This window comes from Balaenoptera ricei, chromosome 3 (assembly GCF_028023285.1).
Source record: "Balaenoptera ricei isolate mBalRic1 chromosome 3, mBalRic1.hap2, whole genome shotgun sequence".
Taxonomy (NCBI): Eukaryota; Metazoa; Chordata; class Mammalia; order Artiodactyla; family Balaenopteridae; genus Balaenoptera; species Balaenoptera ricei.
This window is the reverse complement of record NC_082641.1, coordinates 76,750,537-76,774,718: the sequence shown is the minus strand read 5'-3', so window position 1 is coordinate 76,774,718 and position 24,182 is coordinate 76,750,537. Positions and strand designations below refer to the sequence as shown.

Below are 24,182 nucleotides of genomic sequence, written 5' to 3'. Positions count from 1 at the left end.
GTCTGTCTGATGTCGAAGTCTATGTTTTTATTAGTTTACCAAGCAAATGTTATTCCACATGCCTTCACAAGTGACGTAAAGTGGCTACTCTTTGGAATAAAAATGTTCTTACACATCATCTGGGGAAGCGCTTTACTCTCTATGAGCATTATAATGTTCCTTATTCATGTTTTCTCTGATATTTTGGCAAGTATCAATAAATATCAAAAGAGAGTTGTATGATGTCACATTTGAAGGCTAACTAGAAACGACTAATACTTAACAGTATGTGTAAAAAATTACTGATTTAAAAATGTAGGAAAAAAACTTGGCTTTTATTCAGAGCTGATAAACTAATGTAGCAATTTTTAGTTTAGACTGTAAACCCAGTAATAAGACTCTCAGCATTTGTATCCTGCTAAAAGATCTATTTCCAAAATAAAACTAAAGTGTGCTTCTTTGGCAGATTAATTGCTGTGAGATCATCACTTTAGCAACATAAAATCGAAATGGAAGTTCTAATGTTTCTTTTCCAGCTGTATCACAATGTAACTTATTCCCACTAGTAAAGCAACTCCAGTTTCAAAAGTAATTATTATCCATATCCTTTCTTTAAGTTTTACTACAAATTACTATTAGGAAAAACTGCAAATTGAAATGTTACTACTCTGTAAATTCATACTGTACATTAAGATTTTAGATAATCTCAAATCCTTTACTTTGTTGTCATTTATAATCTTAATATTTAATAAAACATTATGAAGCAAAATGTTTTCACTTACAGAATAGTGGTTACATGGAGTAGAAATACACTTTCTATAGGAACTGCTAAAATAAAATAGATCAAGGGATCAAACTATTAGCACATTTACTAAATTTAAAAACCAAAAGAATATATTATTGTGAATTGTGAAATGTTTATTTTAGAAACACATAAAACTGAGTATTTTATTCCAACAGCCTACAGAGAAGAAACAGGGAGCTACATGTTTATAGGTGCACATTTGCATGAATATTCTTGCCATGATGCTAAGACCCAGAACACCTAGAAGAGAGGACATTACATTTTGATTTGAAAAAATATTTAAATTAAAAAATTTTACATGTACAATATAAATAAATAATATGACTTATAGAACAAAAAATAATAACGATTAATAAAAGCAATGTATATCAAACAAAACTAAGTTTTACTTTTGAGTTAAATTCTACACACTGGAAAAAGAAGCCTATATTATAGCTTTGGATAAGTTCTTTAAGTGCTTTTAAGATTCAGCAAGGCTGCAAATTCTGTCAATAAATAAATGAAATTATAATTGTTAATAAGCTATGAAGTCCCTAATAAATGACAAAGCAAGCTGAGCAGGTTTAGAAAGCTGACCCATATTTTCTGGCATCATCATGAAAACTCAGTGACCGACCGACACATCATCTCCAATGTCACCAATAAGGCCTCAGTGTGTACTCCAGGACACGCTTTTAAATTCTCAGGGAGTTCCTTAAGAATATTTGGGAGTTTCTGCAATGTCTTTATATTTCTAGCATAAAGATCCAATAACCAGTCAGTACGAGCACTAGTGGTTTCCTTATAATTCTGACAAGGTATAAGCAGCTCATTTAGATGAGTTAATCCTCTGAAAGCTAAGAAGAGCTCTGAAGACAAACCAAAAACTGAACAAAAATTTAGCAACATCCTACTAAGTAAAAATGAGCCAAATTCAAGTTGCTGGTGGTAAAAATGTTTCTCTGCTTGTGCATGAAAGTTCTCCACTGTATCTTCTATTTTTGTGATAGCAAATAGTTCTTCCTTGACTTGAGATGATACCACATAATCCAAGGGCAATTCCCCCTTAGAGTTTCTCTGCTGCAGAAGCACTGGGCCTGTGAAAAAGAACATGCAAAATGTTAAGAGTTAAACATTCTTATTTTGGCAGTGTAACAGCCATTTTCTCTCTCTTTTTTTCCCCAAAGGATCCAGGGCTCAGTTTACAGTCATATTTTGTAGTAATTCATATTGACATAATTAATTGGCTCTATATACTAACTGACTAATAAAGGTGCATTAGAAAAAAAAAAAATCTAGTCAATTGCCTAATCAGGTTTGCCTAAAAGCACATGCCTTAGTTCAATAAATAACATATATGGTTATAAATTAAAAAAAAAAAACTTTGATAAAACTTAATAAGTTGTCATCTTCAAATAAGAATATCAGTGTTCCTGGAGGAAATTTAAAAAAATACATTTACCTTAAATTCTGTGTAAAAGCCTTAAAGGTATTTCATAATATCACCAAGCGGAAAAAGTACTGACCCCTTCCATTGCTAATAGGCAATGGTAGCAGTGCAGACTGCAAAACTTTGCCCAGACACAGAACACGTTTTTCATTATCCTTGCTTATGTTCAATTTTTAGTATAGGTAACTGATTCACAAAAAGTAAATATTAACTGCTCTGGGACAAACTCAGATTTCATCCATCTATGCTAGCTACACCCATCTAACCATCTACTAAGAAAGTACTGAAGATACAGTTTATCCCCTGGGTAGTTAAGGATGATATGAGAGGGGCAAAATAACAATGACTCAGTATTTGGTCACACAGGAAAGAACAGGAGTACTTCGCACCTCTGCCAGTCAAGTCCTATAATTATTTATGTACTTTGCCATAAAAATGTTATAAGGGATATAAAGGTTTGAGTACTAGCAGACATAATCAGAAGATTCTACCATACAACACAGATCTTATTGTCACAGAGATTACAGATCATAGCTGCTAAAACTCTTAATGATGAATCTGATGAGACACATGTAGTGGCCTAGATATAAAATGTATTTAATGTAAAAGATCAACCAGTAATGACATACGATTAATGTATAATTTATGGAAAAAATTCTAAATCAAAATTAGATTTATTTTCATTATGTTGATATTTCAAAAAAAATGTTTCAAGTTAATTCCTGTTTAAAAGAGAAAATACAACAAAATTATGAACACAAGATACCAAAAGTAAACAAAGGTTTTAGAAACATAATTTAAATTATTGCTCTCAATACTGAGCGACTCACAATGAAGAGATAATATAGTTTCTACAATGATGGTGTCAAACCATTTGACAGGTCCAAACTCAGATTATACCTAAGGCAAAGAGAAGTCTGGATGATGGCCGAAGGACCTTGATAAATGCAAATACAAGTAGATTTCCTCTCTTAGGACAAAGAACTCATCAATTTACTATTCTTCACCAAAGGTCCTAAAAAAATTCACATTGGTTAGTATAATGCCTTCTTCTTCTGAAAAGTTGGACTTAATACAATAATGGCTTTTCCATCACTTAGACCACTTGAAGCAAAGCCAAATATTGGCTTGGAATGTCACATACATAGTTAAGTAGAAAACTAAAACACTTAGGAGATATAACAGTATGGTTTTGTAAACATATAATACTAAAAAAAGTATAAGAACTGAAAAATACATTGATTATGAAATGGTATAAGTAAAACAGACACACTAAGGCCTTTAGGGGGCAGGAGAAGACTATAAATAACCAAACATGTTAAACTACCATGATATAGAGCCTTCCTCACATAGATGACAGATAGATATAGATATATAGTAAAGAGATAGCTAAAGAAAATATGCTGTTTATTTTCATGCAGAATCAAATAGCTTTAATTACTGGATAAATAGACAACAGTATTTTTAGTACAAATAAAAGTAATAGGAAATTTATACAAATCTTTGTGTATTATAAGCTAGTCATCACTTTTCCTTTGTTTTTCCTTTTAAAACGCAAATCAGTTTTGAACACTTTGATATAAAATTTATATTATTCAGTTCAGATATAAGAAGAATTTCACTGAGTTGGGGGTGGAAAAAAGGGTTCTGAAAGCAGAGATCAGATAAGAAATCAGCAGAAAAAGCAGTAGATGAATATTAAGCTCAAGTTACTTCCATCACATACCCTCTGCACAACAGTTATTATCATTTGGAAATCCTCCTACTTAACTTATTAATTGACTACAAAATGTGAATGAAGAAAAGATATTATTCTAGGATGTCTTTTTTGTAGTCTATAAAGAAATGACTCATTAAAAAAAAGAATAATCATTAGCAGTTATATATAGGAAATGAAACAAGAATGAAAAACCCAAGTACTCACAATTGAACATTTACATCCATTTATTAATAAGCTTTCAGAAACGGCTGGTTTACAGACATTACACACTTTAAGTGAAAGGATTAATAATAAAAACCAACACACCCAATTCAAAATACACTCTCGTAACAAAGGTAAAAAGGCTTAATAATACAATAAATAAATACATGTTATGAAAAGGCTTTTATCCTCAGTAAATAAAAGGTGCTTACATTCTAGCAGACTTTTCATCTTTACTTTTTCATTAAAATGTAATAAAGGCATCTTTCCTTATAGTGCTTAAAATATAAAATACTTTCTACCTCTAAGGGATTCATCAAAAAACTGGATAATTTATCATAGCCCGTTTAGCATAAATGCACTCACCCCCATGCTGGAGTAGCAGCTTGCCAATTTCTACATGTCCGTTTGACAGTGCATCATGCAAAGGAGTCACCCCGTCCACTTGAGTGAGCAGATCTACCTCTGGACAACGTTGCAAAATTTCCTGGACACATACTGTGTTGCCATAGTTACAGGCTTCATGCAAAGGCGTCCAGCCAGCATTGTCTAAATTAGAAATCAAGGCAAATTTTAAAACAGCAAAAGTAGGACTTTTGGTAGTGAAGTATTGATATTCTACTTCCCTTATCAATGTGACTTTCCAAGTGCCTCATATACAAATAGAAGGCTTTGATAAAAATGCCTAGGGTGTAATCATATTTCTAACTGTAAAAAATAATTTAAAAACTATTTTAAAATATTGATGTTGGGATCTGATCAAAATATAGATGTCAAAAAATGGTTGTGCACTATTATACATCAATATGTGATGAATTTCTTGGTTTTGCTACTAGCAATACTTTAAAGATATGTTAGGTAAATATACTTAAATGATTTTTCTTAATGTTGAAATTAAACTATTTAATATCACAAATATTAAGACATTGAATTAGACAACAAAGATTTAAAACTTACCTTTAACATTGATGTCTATTCCTGGCATAGAGAGAAGAAGAATCAATTTCTCCACTTGGTTATTTATGCAAGCTCTATGGAGGGCTGTTTCTCCTGCCATAAAAAATTAATAGATTATTCCAGAGAAGACAAGATATCAGCTAAAGAAAATAATCAAAGGGCATGAACTAGGAGATCTGGCCCCATGCCAGAAAATTATTTATTGAGTTTTCCTTTTGACTGGTTTAAACATCTCTCACATTAAAAAAAAGAGGGGGGAGGGAACCCCACCAATCCATAGAGCCTCTCTGTTCTATCAGCAATTCAGCAATGAAATTCTACTAAAGGTTTAATACAGGCATTGTCTCCCCCTAGTTCAAGGTTTGAAGTTTCAATCCTGCTATAAAACCCTCAAATGATCAGAGAACACCAAATATACTGGGTTTTGCAGCAATAAAAGTTTAAAGTGCAATTGCCCTCTCTTAAATTTATTCATGAACCTACGTTAAATGTATGGCTCTTTTTTATACAGCATTTATAGCTTAATTCAAATGAATGTTTCTGGCTAAGCATGAGTGCCTCTACACACTCAAGTGTAATTCAGAACTTCAAATCCATTAACAGATGGTTTGCTGCTTCTCAATAGGCTGTCTGGCTTGGCTACAGCAGCACAGAGAAGGAGAAATGGGGGAATCTTAATATAAACACACACACACGCACACGCACATGCACACACACGAAAAAAATCCCTAGTACCATTTAAAGCTGAACAAGAATGACAAATAGAATGGCAACGTCTTTTCTAGGAGGGGTGCAGTTAGTGCCTGCTGCCTAAAATTGAATACATCCCTCTCTGCTGTAAGCAAGATTAATGAGATATAAGTGATAATTTGAGGTAAGGGGAATTTAAAAAAACATAATAACTGCTTTGAAAGCAAATGAAATACATACTGAATCAAACTCTTTCCTGCTATAAAATACTAAGTAGCACATTTTTCCAGTGTTCAGTTTTACAGATTATCTCTGTAACTTCTACCAAAACATTTCTTTAACAAGCATTGAAAAGCTTTCGAAGTTTTTCTCTACTATTTCTCAATTCTCTTCCTCCCTCCAGTTCCTTCTGCTGTTCAGCTTAAAGCCATTCATATTCATTTTACTTTCTGACACAATAAACAAAGAAAAAGGACACTGTTTTGTGAAGTTAATATCTGAGTACACATTTAATACATTTTTCATATTTTGAGCCAAACGGGCACTTATTTTGAATTTGTGATACGCTATTATTATAAACTCATCTCATGTTGAAAGATGATGAAAGCTTGGTGCCATAATGATAATATTTGTATTAAAAACACGATATAGCTCATAAACAAGAGACTTAGCAATTTACTTTGGCCAGATACAGACTCTTGGAAGTAATTTATAATTTTGAGTTAAGGGGTACCTAAGTAAAAGAAGTGCCAGAGTGAATTATTACAACACTATTCTTGTTACTCCATCCCTTTAGGTACTTAGGTTCCAGTATAGTTAGAACCAAAAGCCAAGCACATTTCATAGTCTGGGCTCAATGCCTGGAAGAAAAGAGTCCATATGCTTAACACAGCTATGTAACATAGCCTACTTCTCATTCTTTGTTCACAAAACGTCTAGGACTGAAAGAGATGAAGACTGAATTATACTTTCAAATCACAAGACACTGATCCTAAGCAGCACAGGTTGAGGTGGAATAGAAAAGTAAGGCAGGCAAGTCTGGAATGAGCTCAACATAAGCTACACAGTGTTTAATATTTGAAAAGGCAGGTGGAGAAAAGAAGGGAGGAATACTCTATTACACCAGGTATTAAACACTTTATTTTTTTTTTTTGTATAAATGGCTGTTCACAAAAATAATATGCTCTCCAGGAAGGTATTTCCTGGACCTAGTCCAATATTTAAGTTCAAGCATTCATCAGGGCCAGTGTGTAAAACTTGCAAATACTGACTACAACCAGGAAAAGTTCCTAGCATAAATTAATTTAGACATTTGGAATACCTTTTAAATTAGTCTTGTGAAAATTTATCTTTGTAACTAAAGAGGGGCAATTCTCCTTGGAACACGACAATTCTCCTTCTGACTTCTTTTTCAATCTTTTTAATGATGAGGAACATTTAGCAAGATTCAGCTCTCTGAAAAGAAAGTAAGACATAATGAAAGCTTGTTTCTCACCAAGGCGTAGAAGCACAAATTATATAGTGAGTTAAAAAAAAAAAAAAAAAAACTAGCCTTCTTTTAATTTAAACCCCCTTATTCATTCAAATCTTTACTGCTTTCTATTTTTATATTTATTTCAACTGTACAGAAACAAATTTTATGCATTAATTTTCATTTTATTACCCTTGCACCCAACAGCCCACCTAAAAGTTTATGAATATTGAATGTCCAGTAAAGCAGACGAGACCAAGTAAACCATATTTGGCAGAGAGACTAAAGCAAACTGCTAAGATCAAAATGCAGGCCCCTACTCCCTATTCTTATGTTCATATTCTAATCCTATCCTCTTCTTCCTAAAAAGATTTCAGGTTTTCTGAATTTTATATAGCATACTTTTAGAGGAGGTTTCTCATTTGGGGAGAGCTATTGTAACAACTCAGAGTATCTCACATGGCGATGCATTCTGAAATCCCATCTATATTATATACAAGTAGTAATTTAAATCACAAGGCAAAAATTGTGTGGAACAATAATTTGATGAGTTTTATTTCTTTTGAAAAAGACTTAATAGAAAGAAAGTGTGTACCTTGAATTAAAGAAAGTGAAAATGTTGATCATGTGCATTTATAGGTATAAAACTGAGTTTTCTGCTATCAGTATAATTCAGACAACATCTCAGATAAAGATACAGTTCAAGAAATGCCTAAGAAGAAGAGCTGCACTCGAAAACAAAGCATAGCTGGTATATAAGCATCACTTACGGTAACTCTGGCAGCCCTTCAACTTGTTTCTGTTTAGCACCATTCAGCATTATTAAAGCCCTCTGAGATTCAAAGCAAGGCCGCGGTCCTATTTTCTTTGGTATCTGCATCTTTCCAGTCCCATGCACACCAGTTTTCCCCAAAGCTGGCAAATAGGAATATACCTGTTGCAAAATAATATTATATTGCTTTCTCAACTACAAAAACCTGGAAACAGTAAAAAGAAATTACTTGATTCATTTCACCATTAAATTTAGTTATATTTCCTTGGTTTCATCACTATGGTTGCCACCCTATCTCATATGAACATGCTAAAATATTAAGAAAGCTGCTAGTTCCATGTCATTAAGTCAATATGACATACACAAGAAAAATGCCTTCTTCAAAATAATTAGTTTTTTGAATTCAAATTTGACACTCATTTAGGAAAGTTCTTTTGATGAATCTTATGCCCAAATTGTTATAATTAGCCTATTTTTAGTATTTATGGTTTAAGTACAACTGGTATTTGGTCATTTCCATTTTGGTAATGTCTTCCTTCAACAGAAAAGAAGTCTGGAACAAACGGAATGAGGAGCGCAAAAGTACTGAAGACAAGGATTGTTGCAAACAGTATTCGCCCAATCTGACCAATTATTAACAAGCATATTTCTCATTTGTTGAAGAAACTGCTGGAGATATTAGATATCAATAATGGCTAAAGATAGCCAAGATAAAACTGGAAAACTTGGATCAAATCAATTTATATGTGTATATACATAGGATAACTGGAATAACCTTTGGCATCATTTGCAAATTTTGCTTTTTAAATACCATTAAATACTATGTAGAATGTTTCTGGATCGAGGTCTTTCCAAAATAATAATCTTACGTACTGTGGCAAGTGATATAAAGATTCTTGTATAATTATTCTGTTACCAATTCTTAATTACTCTCAAGTAATTAAAATTTCTATTCACTAATTATTCCATTTTGAGGAAGAAAACTACCTGCTTTTATATATGTTTGAAAGATTTATGATTAATATGCTCTGTCCATTTATTAGAATAACTAAGAATATTTAAAAATTGAATTAATAAACTTACTTCTTAAAAATTAAAAGAACTAAAATAGAGTGGTGCTTACCATTTTCTGAAGAGAGAGTGGCTCAGAAGAAATACTAATGGAACTCTGTAAACACAACTTTTTAAAGACTGCCTCTGCAACAAACATTTGAAGCCAGGAGGAGGAAAAGGAACAAATAAAAATCTCTAATTCCTGTGAAGAAAAGTCTATAGAAAACAAGAGAAGTAAATATAGTTATTGCTACACCTTATAAAATTTCTTTCTATAGACTATTTCCTTCATGGACTTTATTCATTCAAACGATGATTCCTATACCAGTAAGATTCACCCACATAATTTTAAACCACAAAAAACAGATAATATTCCTATTCCTTGCCCTTCAAGAGAAATTTTTATGGCACATGTTCTCACATTTGAAACAATCATTACTTTTTATTATTTTAAATAAAAGGCTTGAAATTTTATATATATGTATATATACACACATGAATGGATAGATGATATATGAATAGACAGACAGACATGGACTTTTATCACTATACTTTCCAATTAATGTTAAAGATCTCTTCCCACAATAGGGCTGTGTCTTTGGAAAACTGGTACTTGGTTTTTAAATGGGCACACATGTATTTAATTTGCACTGATCAGTCTTGAGCTGATAGGAAGACATTTTTCCCCGACAACATCCATGAATCCTATCACTGCAGAGAAGGAGGAAAGGTAAAGAAGAGGGATAACTTAAGACACGAGAATGCATAAGAATATCCTTAGAAGTCTGCACCCACTGTATTATACCAAGTGGAGGAGAGGAGTATAATTTTAAATGACAAAACAAACAAACAACAAACACACCAACAGTCTCAAATCTCTTCATTCTAAAATCCTCAAGTTCTCCAATAATATGGAAATACATAAATATATACATGAATTGAAAGTGATAAAGGACTGAAGTGACTATTTCCCTTGTAAATTTAATGTTATGATTTCTCTATTAATACTCTCTGCTTAAGTAACAGAAAGGATAATACACTGGAATGGTAAAGAATAAACAATCAATCAATAGAATACTAAAAAAGCTAAAATTAAGCAAAACAGGATGAAAAAAGTTGATATACAATAAGGCAGATTAAAATTAACTACAAATAATGGAAGAATAAAGAATTAGAAAAAGTCAATAAAATTAGCAAAATAACATAACAGGTCAAAATACATTTTAAAAGTTGGACAGAATAATAAACTTAATAGCAGTATAAAGCTTAAATTTGAAGTCTTTACTCAGGAGCTGAGTTCCCTTGGCTGAGCAGACTTCACAGACACCCAGTGAAATCCTGTCCTTCTCAGATGCCTTCCCAAAAGGCTAGGGCCTCTGGTGTCCTTGCAGTCCTTGCCTGACTTTCAATGAGGGAAGGAGAGTTGGGGTGGGATGGGGGTGGGGTGTGGAGAAGAACAACAGTTTAAGGAGGAATTTTGCCCCTGGGAACATTTGGCAATTTGTGGTTGTCACAACTGGGGAGAGAAGTATACTGGCAACCAGTAGGCAAAGGCCAGGCATGCTACCAACTGTCCTACAATTCACTGTTCACAGGACAGCCCCTCAGAATAAAGAATTATCTGGTCCCAAACATAAACAGTGGCCAGGCTAAGAAAGAAACTGCCTGGACTAAAGAGATCTGAGGTTCTTGCTTGTGGCAGACTGCCATATGGGCAAATGGCTCCAGTCAGATGTTAAATAGACCCACCTAGCCCCACACAGACATATGGTTGCTGAATTCAAACAATCCTGTCCAAATATGGCCTCAACAGAGATATAGTTTATAAGAATTGGCAACAAGAAAGGAGTTATTTACAACTTTTTGTTACAACTGACTACTTACAACCTACTAGGCTGCTAGTATTATCTGAAACTATGCAAGCAACAAACTGAAGGATGAGCAGCAAAAGATCTTTTCAATATTAAATCTCTAGTTATACACATTAAAAAAAAGCACATCTATCATCACAGACTTTACTACAACCAACTGATCTTACGTATCAACTCTAAGCAGAGGCAAAAGCAAAGCAGAAATAACTTGTACTGTACAGTTCAAAAGCAACGAGCCCACAGTGGAACTTCTAAATGGAGTTATTCACCTAGAAATAACATTTGGTAGCTTTAAAGATATAGCAAATACAAACTATAATGGATCCACATATGACCAGGTAACACACACTTGAAGGGAATGATCAATAAGAGATGAACAAGAGAACTTAAGAAACTTAACCCCTGACTGACATGTACACACTGCTCTATTTAAAATGGATAACCAACAAGGACCTAGTGTAGAGCACAGGGAACTCTGCTCAATATTATGTAACAACCTAAATGGGAAAAGAATTTGAAAAAGAATAGATACATGTACATGTAAAACTGAATCACTTTGCTGTACACCTGAAACTAATACAACATTGTTACTCAACTAGACTCTAACATAAAATAAAAAGTTAAACAAAAAAAAAAAAAGAAAGAAAGAAACTTAACCCCTGGACTTTAAGACCTTCAATGGCAGGATCATTTTTATTGCCCTCACAGCTAGTAGGTTAGTAGCTTGCACAGAATAAACATTAGTACTTAATAGATAAATGAAGGAATGACTGGCAGATAGCAATAACTGGTGAGCCAAGCCAGGATGATCTTTTTTAAAAAAGTTACTTAGATCATGCCACTCCCTTTTAAAAATGGTTTCTAACCCCTAAATAGGGCTTAGAAGTTCCTGCTCAAGCTCCTTTACTACTTTTTTGGCTTTACTGTGGCCACTCTTCTCCTTGCTGCTTGTCATCAGCCAGGCATCAAAAGATTTCAAACAGGCCCAACTCTTTCCTATCTCCGAGTTTTAGTACATGTTGTGTCTTCTGAATGGAATACATTTCCCTGACTCTGCCAAACTCCTACTTATCCTTCAGGTTTTGCTCTCCATGACCACTCTACATAAAATAAGTTCATCCACCTCAACACCTAGTTTTTCTTATTTGGAGCACTTAGCATTTTAAAATGATGTATTTACATTAACTTAATTACAGTCTGCCTCTCCCACCGAAAGCTCCAAAAAGGCAAGGATCATATTTTGTTTCCCTCTTCCACTGTATATGAAGTGTTTAGCTCAATGCCTGGTAGAATGCCAATAAAAATTTGTTGAACAAATGAAGGCAACAGAAACATTTTGATTGAGATGATTAGTCAAATTATAAAAGTGTATATTTTTGGAAAAGGTCTGAAGCATGGAGAGGGATTAAAATAGACAGTAAAAAAAAAAAGCCAATAAAGGTTTGGAAAAACTCTCAGGAAAAGGTAATGACGTAGCCTGAGAAAGGCAAAGGAAGCTTTATTAAAGTTCTCTAAAGAAGTGAAAAATATTATAGTAAATTCTGATGACATGTTTTCTTCCCAGTGAAAACAGGAGCAGAAATAAACTGAAGTTAAGGATTGACAAACTATGTCTTGCTGCCTATTTTTATGAATAAAGTTTTACTGGAACACAGCCATGTTGATTTATGTACTGTGTATCACTGCTTTCTTAGGGCAGAGTTGAGTAGTTGGGACAGAGATGGTAGAGCTGAAAAGCTAAAAATATTTACTATCTTGTATTTTATCAAAAAAAGTTTGTCAACCCCTATTTTAAGCCAATACATCAGGAATTTCAATTAGGCACAAAACAGAAATTTCAGATCTTGATGCTAAAATATAGAAGGGGATATAAGGAAACTCTTTCTGTTCAAAGTGTTTAGAAACAAGAGAGAATGGCATCTATGTGGGACTGCTGGACATGAGATCTGATGGAAACAAGAAAGAATTTTACTTATCTACTGAAATATCTTCTGCCATAATTTTCTACAAAACAATTAACAACTAACAACAATTTTACTAAACTAAAATTAATTCAATAGATCTGAATCTGAGTAGTATCACAATATGTATTTTATACTTTTGGACTAGAAGAAAACCAAAACTTCATTTGTCATAAATGAGAAAGATGGACCAATATCTTCAGCTGGAAGCTATATAACAGCCAAATTATAACATCTTTACTAATGACTTAGGAAAAGCAAATAATAGTTTAACTGAGCTGAAGAATAATGCAAAGACATGGTCAAACAAACAAACATACAAACTATGGAGTATCTACAGAGAAAAAGAAATGGTTCTCAATCAAAAGAGCAAAATATTGACCAAAAGGACATTATTAGAACACCTGGTTCACTTGTAGGGATGAGTGTATTATTCTACAAGCTCTGTATTATACAGTTTAACTTTGCATATTAGCTGTAGAAAAGCTACTGCTCTCTTAAGGATAAACTATTCACTTGATTTCTATCTCTTGACAAAGGCTTAAAATCAAGATGTACTAACAAAAATTTAGGAAGATTATTAATTTGAACCATTTTTAGATATGTATGTTAAATTTTTAAAACTGCCTATCTATGGCTTAATTGGAAGCCTAAGAAACCAACTGTGTGTGCCTTGAGAAGAGAAAGGAAAGGCTTAAACACACATTTCAAATGGGGATATAGTTTAAATCTCTTGTAGTTTTGAATATTAGTGATCAAACATATTGAGAGCAAAGTAATCACTCAGTCTGTCGACAGGATTACAATGGTAACATTAAAGTCTAATTTTAGCTTAAGTCAGTCACAGGCTCAAATTTGTTGAGCTGAAACTTGTGAAAACTGGGAGTAACTGGATAACAATGCCTTGCTTTAAAGTGAAGGGACATTCGATTATGATTAAAGAAAGCATTAAAGCTGATGCATAACATGTAGTAGAACCTTGTTAACACAAGGCTCATTATTTCATGCATTTGGCTAAGATAAGTTATATTTCCCTAGAGGTAACCAATACACACTGGAAACAACACATGTAAATACACTGATAGTCTGTAAAGGCACTGCTAATTCTATCCTGGGGTCCCCAAACTCAAAGAAGTTTCATTATGGAATGAAAACAGGGAATCCTTTTAGCTGAATGTTTAGTTCCCATGCTAGCAAATAATGCCAGAATTCTGCTGTTTCTAAAATGGAAAAAAAGGAAAAAAAAAGATCTAGTAGGAATGGTGGGAAAGAAATGATAAGAAAGGGTTCTGAAGGAAGATTGAATTTGAGCTAAGAAATGTTAAAAAGTCATGCAACAAAGGACAGCTACTTCACAAAAGGAACAGTAATCACCCTTCAGCTCAATGAAAAAGAAAGAGGAAAAAAAGAAGATAAAATGCTTTAGATAAAAATCTTCTAACTTCAGTACTATAAAAAGAGACCTCTCTTTGCAGAGGGCATCATCGAATAAATCCTGAACCCAGTTAGAGCCTGGATTTCTATTCTAGAATCTCTCTTCAAAGTATTAAAGTGATCGACAGCATATTCAAGAACTTTTTCTTTTATATAAAACCAAGATGCAATGAAACACATGTATAACAAAACAGAATACTTACTTAGCAGTCTAAAATATTTTTAAGTATATAAAAATCATCTTTTATATTTGAGAGGCACAAAAGTTCACTTGCTTTAAAATATGTTCATTTTAGAAATTTAGGAAGGAAGGAAAGAAAAGAAGAAAGGGAGGGAAGAAGGAAATGGTTCATAGGGCCCTAAACTGGCTTTGAAGTGTAAGAATGTACATAAACGTTAATAACACTGTAATAACTTTGTATGTGGACAGATCGTTACTAGACTTATGGTGGTGATCATTTCCTAATGTATGCAAATGTCAAATCATGTAGTACACCTGAAACATAATATTGTACATCAACTATATTAAAAAAAAAAGAATGTACACATAAAATCTTATAGAAGCCTAGAGACCCAAAAGAGTTAGGTAGAACCTTTCATAAGGTAAGCATGTGAAGATGAGTTCTGTCATCATATTGCTTAAATAATATTCCTATTACTTTAGAGGAAACTTTAAAATTAGATAACGCAGGGAGGAGGAAGAGTGAGAAAATTATACATTTGTATTACTTTTATTTGCTTCATCCATGCTAATTTGTTAGATCGCCAGACTCAATGGAAAATAAATATGGCAGCTCTTTGTTATATAATAAGAAAAATTACACAGCAACAGGTACAGGGGGAAAATGTTTTAACCAGTGATATAGCCGAAGTTAATCCAAGTGGCTTTATAACATAGTAAGTATTCTGATCCAAAGATTTTCATTTTTTAATACTGTTAAGTATTTATGCAGGAAGAGACCTACAAACTGTTCATATGGCGCAGACAACATTACAGACAGATAATGCTTTCTAGGTGAACGATTAGAAGTATTAAAGGTACTGAAAATAGTTTCTACCATGTGAGATTCTAAAACACCAAACATAAAAAAGCAAATCTATCTCTTCAATGAAAAGAGAATAAACTGATTTTAAATTTGTCTAAATATTTACTTTCACAGAACGGCTTAATTTTAATTTTTTGTTGTAGGATTAAGGAAAACATTAATAACATTATATATAAATATATAATAATTTATTTCCATGTACTATTTTCCATGCTATAATATTAAATTTTTATGAAAGCATCAAAATACTATTTTTGAATAATAAATGATGTGTGCGGGGAAGGCGGCTCATGTAACATAGACACACTTACCATCACATGAAAGGGAAACGTAACTTCCTAAGTCATCAGACATGTGTCGCATCACGTTTCTACCCATCTTAAGACCAAGGACAATCCAATAATCTATTGCTGCTCCAAGAATTCCAGTCAATAAGTAAGCTAGTTCATGCTTGAAGACCTAACATTGAGATCGGAAAAATATTACTAAAACATACTGAAATGTATTATTTCTATTATTTTGAATACTTGTTGAGGCAAAACATAGCTATTTAAAAAAACAGGGTATGCTAATGCCAAAAGGTATTAAGAAACCTAGCAAACTAATTCCCTCTTTCCATTCTCTCCATCTCCTTCCTTCCCTCCTTCCTCCCCTGCTCTATATCTACATCTAAATCTGTATCTGTATGACAAAACAGTTAATAAAACAAATTTTCCAGGACTTATATACGGATAGCTTGTAACAAACTTTTAAGATAACTTTATCCAATGGTGTCAAGTGCTTTAGTCAGGCAATAATTCCATTAAAACAATGAGGAAGTATTTCTGTTAACAAGAATATATGACTATAAAAAAAGAGACAGATTTAGCCACCCCTACTATTTATGTATAAAATTAACCTTTACATTTCCCTAAATGGCATTCGCCAGAAAAAGACTTGAAAAACACAATGCATACAAGCTTTAACAAGCAAGATTGTACTTTGTCGTAAAAAAAAAAAAAAAAAAAAAAATCGGCTCATCAAATTTTAACTATTAAATTATATCAAATACCATTACCTAACTTAGAGATATAGATACCAGTTTTAAAAGTATATTCTTTTATATCATCATTTCTATACTAACGTTATTAAACTACTGTAAGAAATACAGCAAGGCACACAAACCTTACTTACAATAAGCATGCTTCACACTGGTGTTTAAAAATATCTTTCTAATCCATAAACTATGAAGATGAAGAGGTGTGAAAATAATATTTTTAAACACCTTTGATTTAAACATAAACACTTTTCCACAATGACATTAAAACTAGTTGAAATTCTTACATTTTTGGTATTTGTTGTCTAGGCGTGTTGGATGTGTGAAAAAAATCACTAAATTAACAGTTGGGGAGAAGCCATGTGAAAGGGTTTTAATAAATGTTATGATATCCAAATAGATAACTGCTATGTTCTGCCCCATACTATACCTGATATGAGATTACTGACAGAGAAATCTCCAGCACTTTGAACCCTCAGTGACTACAGGATTTATTTCTCCTGCCCTCAGCAGACAAGGTTCTTATAGGTATGTACAGCATTTCATTAAGCTGTCATTCCTAGCGCAAGAAGCTATTAAATGATTTCAGAACTGAAGTGCTGTTTTTGGGTTGTTGCACAAACAAGGACAAATGGTCAAGCAGCACATACATCAGGCCCACTGAAACAGTGTTTATTGAGGGAAAACCCACAGAGACAGGGTCCTCAACAGGTGCCTAGGTCCCCTTTTGCCCTACCACACTGTTGGGTAGCACATGGCATTCTGGCAAGGCTGGATATCAGAATGTGGGAGAGAGAATCTGAAGAATGGGACGAAGGGGATTTTTTAAGCTGCATGATTAGGGAAGCACTGCCCTTCTGATATGATCAGGGGCCAAGATATGGAACCCTGACCACAGCCTGATCCTGTCAGGTCAGGATTCATGAGTGGGCCTCAGCAGGACCCCTTCTCCTGCCTTGATTAGAGGGCTGAGTTTAAGCCTTGCAGTTGTAGTTGTGTGACACGGGAAGTGAGCAGCAGGACCGGCCGTATCAGCAGGCTGGGGAAATACCCGCACCTCCCTTGGACCCTGACAGGTGTCAAGCCTTGCAGCTGACCAGAAATAACTCCTTTGAGTATGGGTCTTAGCCAGTCTTCAACGAACTTTGCAGGAAGCCAACTCCATTCTTTGCAAAGCCAAAATGTAGATGATCACTCTGAGCGATTTTACTTCTCATGGTTCAATTTATCAAGAGAACATAAAACAGGGACAATGAAAACCTCTGTTTAAACTAGCAAATGATCATGTCAATATCCATGCCACAGAATGTTCCTTCCAACATAATGTATATCTGAATATCAGCAATGACACTTCTCAGGAAGAAAGCAAGAGACTATTACATTTTGATTTCTCAAAGTATTCCCCCATCTCAATCAGGGTTACTTCAGCTCCCTGGTCCTAAGACTCTGGATAGGGAAGATGAGGTTAGCCCATAGAGCTAAGCCTCATATAAACTACAATCCAGCACTCTATCAAGTAAAAATAACATAAAACAAACCAGGTAAGACTTTCTCTCTTTCCTGATGCAAATATATGTACACGTGCACCTGACACCACAAATGAGTATCAATATTGCTTACTATTCAATTCACCTTGAAATTATTGTTATTAAGCAGTTAGAGATAGGTACGTCTTACAGTACCTGCAAGGAAAGACTGTAGTTCCTTTACCATGGTAAGAAAAAATTTGACAAAGTTATTCTACCTGTGTGTCATTGGCTAAACATATCTACCACATACCACATATACATCATAGAAAATTTTTATATAAAAAGATACTTTCAAATCAGGTTCTTGGATCCTTTTACACTACTTTCTTAACTATGACACTCACTATAACCATAGGAACAAGACACTGTGCTATGGACTGTACTCACTGTAACTTAACAATGCTACTATTTCTAGCACCGTGGATATATATGCTTTGGAAGTGGATTAGTGGGAAAATGGCAAAAAAAAACATCAAAAGAGAAAAGCTTTCTTGGAATACCAAAATGTTTGCTAAAGCTGAAAGAACAGAACATAAATACCCTAAGAATTAACAAAGAAATGAAAGATAGATATGATTTGCACATATGACATGTATTTACCTTAGATCTCCCTTCTAATAGGTGAAGGCTATTAGGAGACATTCTGTCAATACGGTTCTCTATTATCTACCAGGACTAGTAACCCTCAGTTTATAAACTTGGCAATCTTCCAAAAACTGACCAGTATATAATGCAGAACAAACTTGATTCTTGGCCTCTGACTCCCAGGTTAGGGCTTTCCACAATATCCCACAGCAATAGATGACAAACTGCTCCTCTAGTACCTCTGGCAGAAAGATGCAAACATAATGTACATACTGTGCCTCTTCCTATTTTAAACAGTGACATGTGAAGTAAGAGAAAGTATGCTGCAGTGGAGACTTGGCCACTAGTCAAGGTTTTGCCCTAAGAAGCTGTGATACCTTGAATAAGTTACTTATACTCTTTAGCCTCAATTTCCTTATCTTTAAACAGAAACTAGCTTCCATTTCTAGCAATAATTGTAGGGTTATGGTTACAAACAGCATTTAAGGACATCACAAAGAAAAGCAGAACTAACCACCAAGCTTAGTAAAATGTGTACCTCCTCCATAACCTTGACACATCCCACCTCTGCTCCTTGCCAAGGAAAGCCCAAAGCTTTCTCAGATTATGACAATGAAATTCATTGCCACCGTGTCACTCTGCAATACTTTCTGATTGACATTATGACAAAACAATATTAGCATAAACTGAGGACTTCTGTTTAGCTAATGACTTAAATTGAATGCTTCAACTAAGCAAATCAAGATACAAATGCTTTACAGTACAGAAAATGATGTCTGTGAACATGCATGGAATTCTTGAAATTGGAAACTGCCAAAAAGATTTAATTAAGTACAATAATGAATTCTAACACATAAAGTACCACAATAAAAAAAGTTTATATGAATTTAAGCAATTCAAATGTTAAATAAAATATTAATTTGCAAAGTTTAAAACCAGTTCTCATATTACAACTGATGCTACAATTTATTGTACATTGCTTCACAAATGTTAAATTTATTTATAAATCTGAACAAAAATCTTCAAGTTAAAAATGTATGAATTTGTTACTATTTACATTAGTATTTCCTAAGTAGATTCTTATCTGTGGTAGTCCTTTGGTGATTTAGTAGAACTGTGAAAACATCAGTTTTATTATTGTTTTCAATTATAAAAGAGCAATTTCATTTATATAATCAAATGGATAAAAAAGAAATGTTCCTTAACGAGGAAATATTTTCTATCCTTAATGATTCGATTGTGTAAACAGTAGAAAAAAGGCAGATGATAATCAGGATTTTATCAGTTTTAGCTTAGACATCTAGTTATACCCAGAAACAATCCTCCCTTTTTAATGCCAATTAAAAAAAAAAAAAAAAAAAAAAGAGCCCTGAAAAGAATGTTTTCTTTAAAGAATGCCTCACACACTCCCTAAATAGAATTTTTAAAAATCAGTAAGGGCTTCTGTTTCTAATAATGGAGGCCTAGGTAATTCAGATAAACCATCTTATAGAAGAAAACTTAAAATGTTGAATAAAATATGTAAAACATCTTCAGTAAAGTTAAGAGGAATTGCTCAGCCAAGATCTAGGAGAAAGTAAAAACCAAGTGAGGCATTCAAAGCTAGCTGACTTTGCCCTAAGGACATTTGCTGACCCCAGAGAAAGAGCTGATATACAGAAGTGTGGTTTTTGGAGCCTAGGGGAAAAAGGAGTATAAAAGTCATAGCCCAAGGCCTAATGCCCAATATGCTGACACCCTGCAGGGCTTCAGTCTCAAAGCAAGCATGAATCAGAAGCAAAACAACATGTATCTGTGGCCCTGTACTTTACTTTGACTATCCAGGAACCCTTGAACCAGACAACAAAAATTTTCGCTAGAGGAAGATATTCTGTGTCTTTGCCACAAACTATTTCTACAAATAATTTTTCAAATGCAATTTATGGCACACAGTCAAGCATAACTAGCTTGCAAGAGAATATAAAAGACATGAAAGAAGGAAACAGCAGAAACAACAAATACAAACAGACTCACAAAAACGTCGAATATGGAATAATCAGACGTAGACTGTAAAATAACTATTATCGCCATGTTCAAAGACAAAAGAAAACCTTGAAAACTTCATAGGGAACCAGAAACCATAAAAATATATCACAGTAATTTGGAAGGAAAAAGTCTAAAACTGGGAAAAATACAAAAAATAAAAAATGCAATAGCCATGTTTATCATATTAGATACAGGGGAAAAGAGACTAGTGAACTAGAAATTGGATGAAAACACTATCCAGAATGCTCCGAGTATAGAAAAAAATGGAAAATATAGATGAGAGGGTAAAATACACAGAGGATACAAAGAGGAGGTGTGACATAAGTTCATTTGGAACTTAAAAAGTAGAGGAGCGAAAAAGGATCAGAGGAAATAAATTAGAAGAGAAACTATGTAAGAATTTTCCTTAAGCTAGAAGAGACTTCATGGCTATTTAACAGCAGAGGTCTCCACTCCACCTACTATGTTTTCTATCCCCAAAGAAAATATTACCTAGCTAGCAATTATGATGATATATCAGTCATGAATAACAAGAAGGCATCACTGTATATAAAGCAGACACTGTAAAAAAAAAAAAAAAAAAAAAAAAAAAAAAGAACAAATTCCCAAGGTAGAGTCAGAGGAGTTGATTAAAACATTTAAGCTTGACCTAATAGGTGATAGAGAAAAATGTAGAATAACAGAGAAAATACAATTTGGCCTCTAATCTTATATGAGGTCAAAAAGAAAAGTTGAGTTAATTTCAGAAAGCGGAAATCATATAGGGCTCATTTTTTAACTATAATTTACTATTAGATATTAATAACAAAAGCATAGACAAACAAAATCTACTGACAACTAAAAGCCATCCATTTAGAAGTTTTAAAACACTCTTTTAAAATATTTCTTGGATCAAAGGGGAATTTGTAATTGACAATAAAAAACACTTTGAAAAAAACAATAAGAGCACCAGAGATTAAAGTATCAAAACTTGCACAAGGAATCTCAAGTTCCACTCAAAAGGCAATTTATATTAAGTGTACATATTAGAAATAAAAACTAAATAGAAAAAAGATTCAAATATTCAAGATAGAAGAGAAAGTAAAAGAAAGGAATTTTAAAAAATGAGCAGAAATTAATGATATAATATAAAAGTGTAAACAATAAAGTCCCCAACAGCTCATTTTGAAAAGAAGAAAGGTGACTAACACTTATTATGCACCTAAAATGTGGAGCAGTATGTTGCTATGCACTTTACATATTTTCTGCATTTAATTTTCCCAGTTACCCTTCATATAGATAATACTACTAAAATCACTGCATGCTGAATTTCTAACAACAAGCAAAACCTACTTATGAAGAAATGGTTCAGGAAATAACTCTTAACATCCAGAAAGGTGTTTTTAAAAACAAGTGGAACTTTTTATTAGTAGTACACCAAAAAGTTGTATGGATTCACTCAACTTTTATAATCACAAGTTCCTTAAAAATTAAAATGTACAAAAATAAAAAAATCTAGAGTGATAAGTAACTATAGATTTCTTAGCAGTAATGGTCAAGTAACTGTCCAAATGTGGATGTAGCACTATAGCCAAGTGTGAGATGATGAAACCAGCCTGTAAGAATCTTTTACCTAAAAATTAGATAAACGAAGTAGAAAACGATGTATTTGGGTGCATGTTAATTTGTTTCAAGTAATTCAAAGAATAAAGGGAAGAAAAAAGACGCATACTTCAAAGAAATACTTTTTTCCATAGGCCAATATTCATTTGTAAATTAATCCTACTTACATCATTAGACTTGCATTTTTCCTTGTGAGAATATATAGTCCACTCCAAAAGCATATTTACTGGTTTGGTCAAAAGCCCAGAGGTCTCGCTTCCTGACCAAAAGATTTCAAGAAGAACTGCCTTTCCTGTTATTTTCAGACTCTGAGAATCTGACCAGTCATACAACCTAATAAAAATATGAATGAAAAGTATATCTTTATGCCAATTTGACCACTACAGTTACTAGGCATAATATCTGCTAATTTGATCATTATGGTTATTAGGCAAAATATTTTGTCATAAAACAAAAAAATTCTAGCAATTTCTGAATATATAAAAGTCTATTAATATATAAGGATTATAATATCTAGTTATAATAAAGGACAAAATTTTTTAAATGGCTTCATTTCAACATAATCATCAACAAGTACACACTAATGCAACTGCAGGTTTTAGAACATATGCAGAACTTACAGATATTATAGATTCAGTATTAAAACCTGGTATAGCTTTTTACTTAAGCATTCAATTACTAAAGAATTCAAAAATATACAAATTCTGAAAAATAAAAACAGTCGTACCTATCCAAATGTGTAAGTTAGTGAAAAATAAAAATATGAAGTAAGGAAACAGGAAAAAAGCATACAAACCTTTACAGCTACTGAAGGACTGAATCTAGACATATGTTTTTAAAATAAATCTATATACTTGAAACTAGAAAACAAGGTGTTTTTAGAAATATGTAGATAAATAATTAGAAAAATGGTACATAAGACAATATATAGAAAAAATGTTTTTTGGTGATTAAAACTTACTTTTGACTCAGATGTCGGACTTCACTTTCAACTAAATTAAAGAAAAATTTGAGCAGTGTCAGGTGGAGCACCTTAGAACCAATAATATTTTCTGAAATTTGATGACAAAAACTTTCACTGAAAAGGCAAGACCTGGAAAACATGAACCCAACAATCTATATAACATGCAACAACTCATTGAGTAATTTGTGAGCAAAGTATTTCTTTTTTCAGAAAAACATTGGAATTTTAATAAAGCTTGCTCAAGCAAATTCAACAAAATTTGATTAATATTTTCTTTCTTTAAAAATTAAACCCTGTCAAATATCCCATGACAGTTAATTTTCTAATAATAGAGATCTAATTTCTCTATTTTTCAATGATTGTAATGTTTAACAACCATCTGGTACTCTCCCCTTGTATTCTTTATTTCACTGAAAAAGAAAAAAAACTATGAATTTCATTAAACCCTTTTGATTCAGATGACCAGTTACACTTTCAATTTATAATACTCTCTATAATCCTCCTCTTACTCAAAATTATTTTCTTTTTCATTATTTAGTAAAATGAAGGTCATTTAGAGCTATTTTTTTTAGAGTTTTAAAAATTCAGTATTTATTTTCTTTCTGTCTTCTGCAGCAGTCCTATCCAACAGAACTTTCCATGATGATGGATATGTTCTAGTGAACACCTGAAATGTGGCTTGTGCAAAACTGAGGTGTTGAATTTTTAATTATTTAATCTTAATTAAATTTAAATATAGTCACATGTAGCTAGTGGCTATGGGGTTGGACAGCACAGTTCTATAGTATTTTTTAAAAGAGAACATAAAATTACTCAGAACTACAGGACTAAGAGAGATAGTCCAGGCAACAACATTTATTACAATTTTCTTCCAACTTCATTATCAATTATACCAACAATGTACTTATAACTCTGTACCTCTGTCTCCATCTTCCCCATCTATTTTGAATACCACACTCTCAGATTAGGGGGGCCCTTGACAGCTATTAAATGTAACACTCCATTTAATACTCAAATCTGCTCTAAAAGATCCTCCTTGACCATATAGTTAT

At 33.0% G+C, this 24,182-nt stretch overlaps 1 protein-coding gene across 2 annotated transcripts in view; it reads right to left on the bottom strand.

Annotated features, from left to right (window-relative positions):
- Positions 1-1,058: 1,058 nt before the first annotated feature.
- The window catches only part of SLF1 (SMC5-SMC6 complex localization factor 1), a 59,604-nt gene continuing 36,480 nt past the window's right edge, over positions 1,059-24,182 (bottom strand). The window contains exons 13-21 of one of the 2 annotated variants that reach the window (XM_059919390.1): positions 23,128-23,259; positions 22,334-22,499; positions 15,701-15,848; positions 9,148-9,293; positions 8,023-8,186; positions 7,103-7,236; positions 5,092-5,184; positions 4,501-4,683; positions 1,059-1,860 (exon numbers count right to left, since the gene is read on the bottom strand). In XM_059919390.1, coding sequence (XP_059775373.1) covers positions 1,379-1,860; positions 4,501-4,683; positions 5,092-5,184; positions 7,103-7,236; positions 8,023-8,186; positions 9,148-9,293; positions 15,701-15,848; positions 22,334-22,499; positions 23,128-23,259 — 1,648 coding nt within the window. In that variant the 3' untranslated portion in view covers positions 1,059-1,378. The remainder of the gene's footprint in view (positions 1,861-4,500; positions 4,684-5,091; positions 5,185-7,102; positions 7,237-8,022; positions 8,187-9,147; positions 9,294-15,700; positions 15,849-22,333; positions 22,500-23,127; positions 23,260-24,182) is intronic. The other variant, XM_059919389.1, reaches the window with a different exon arrangement.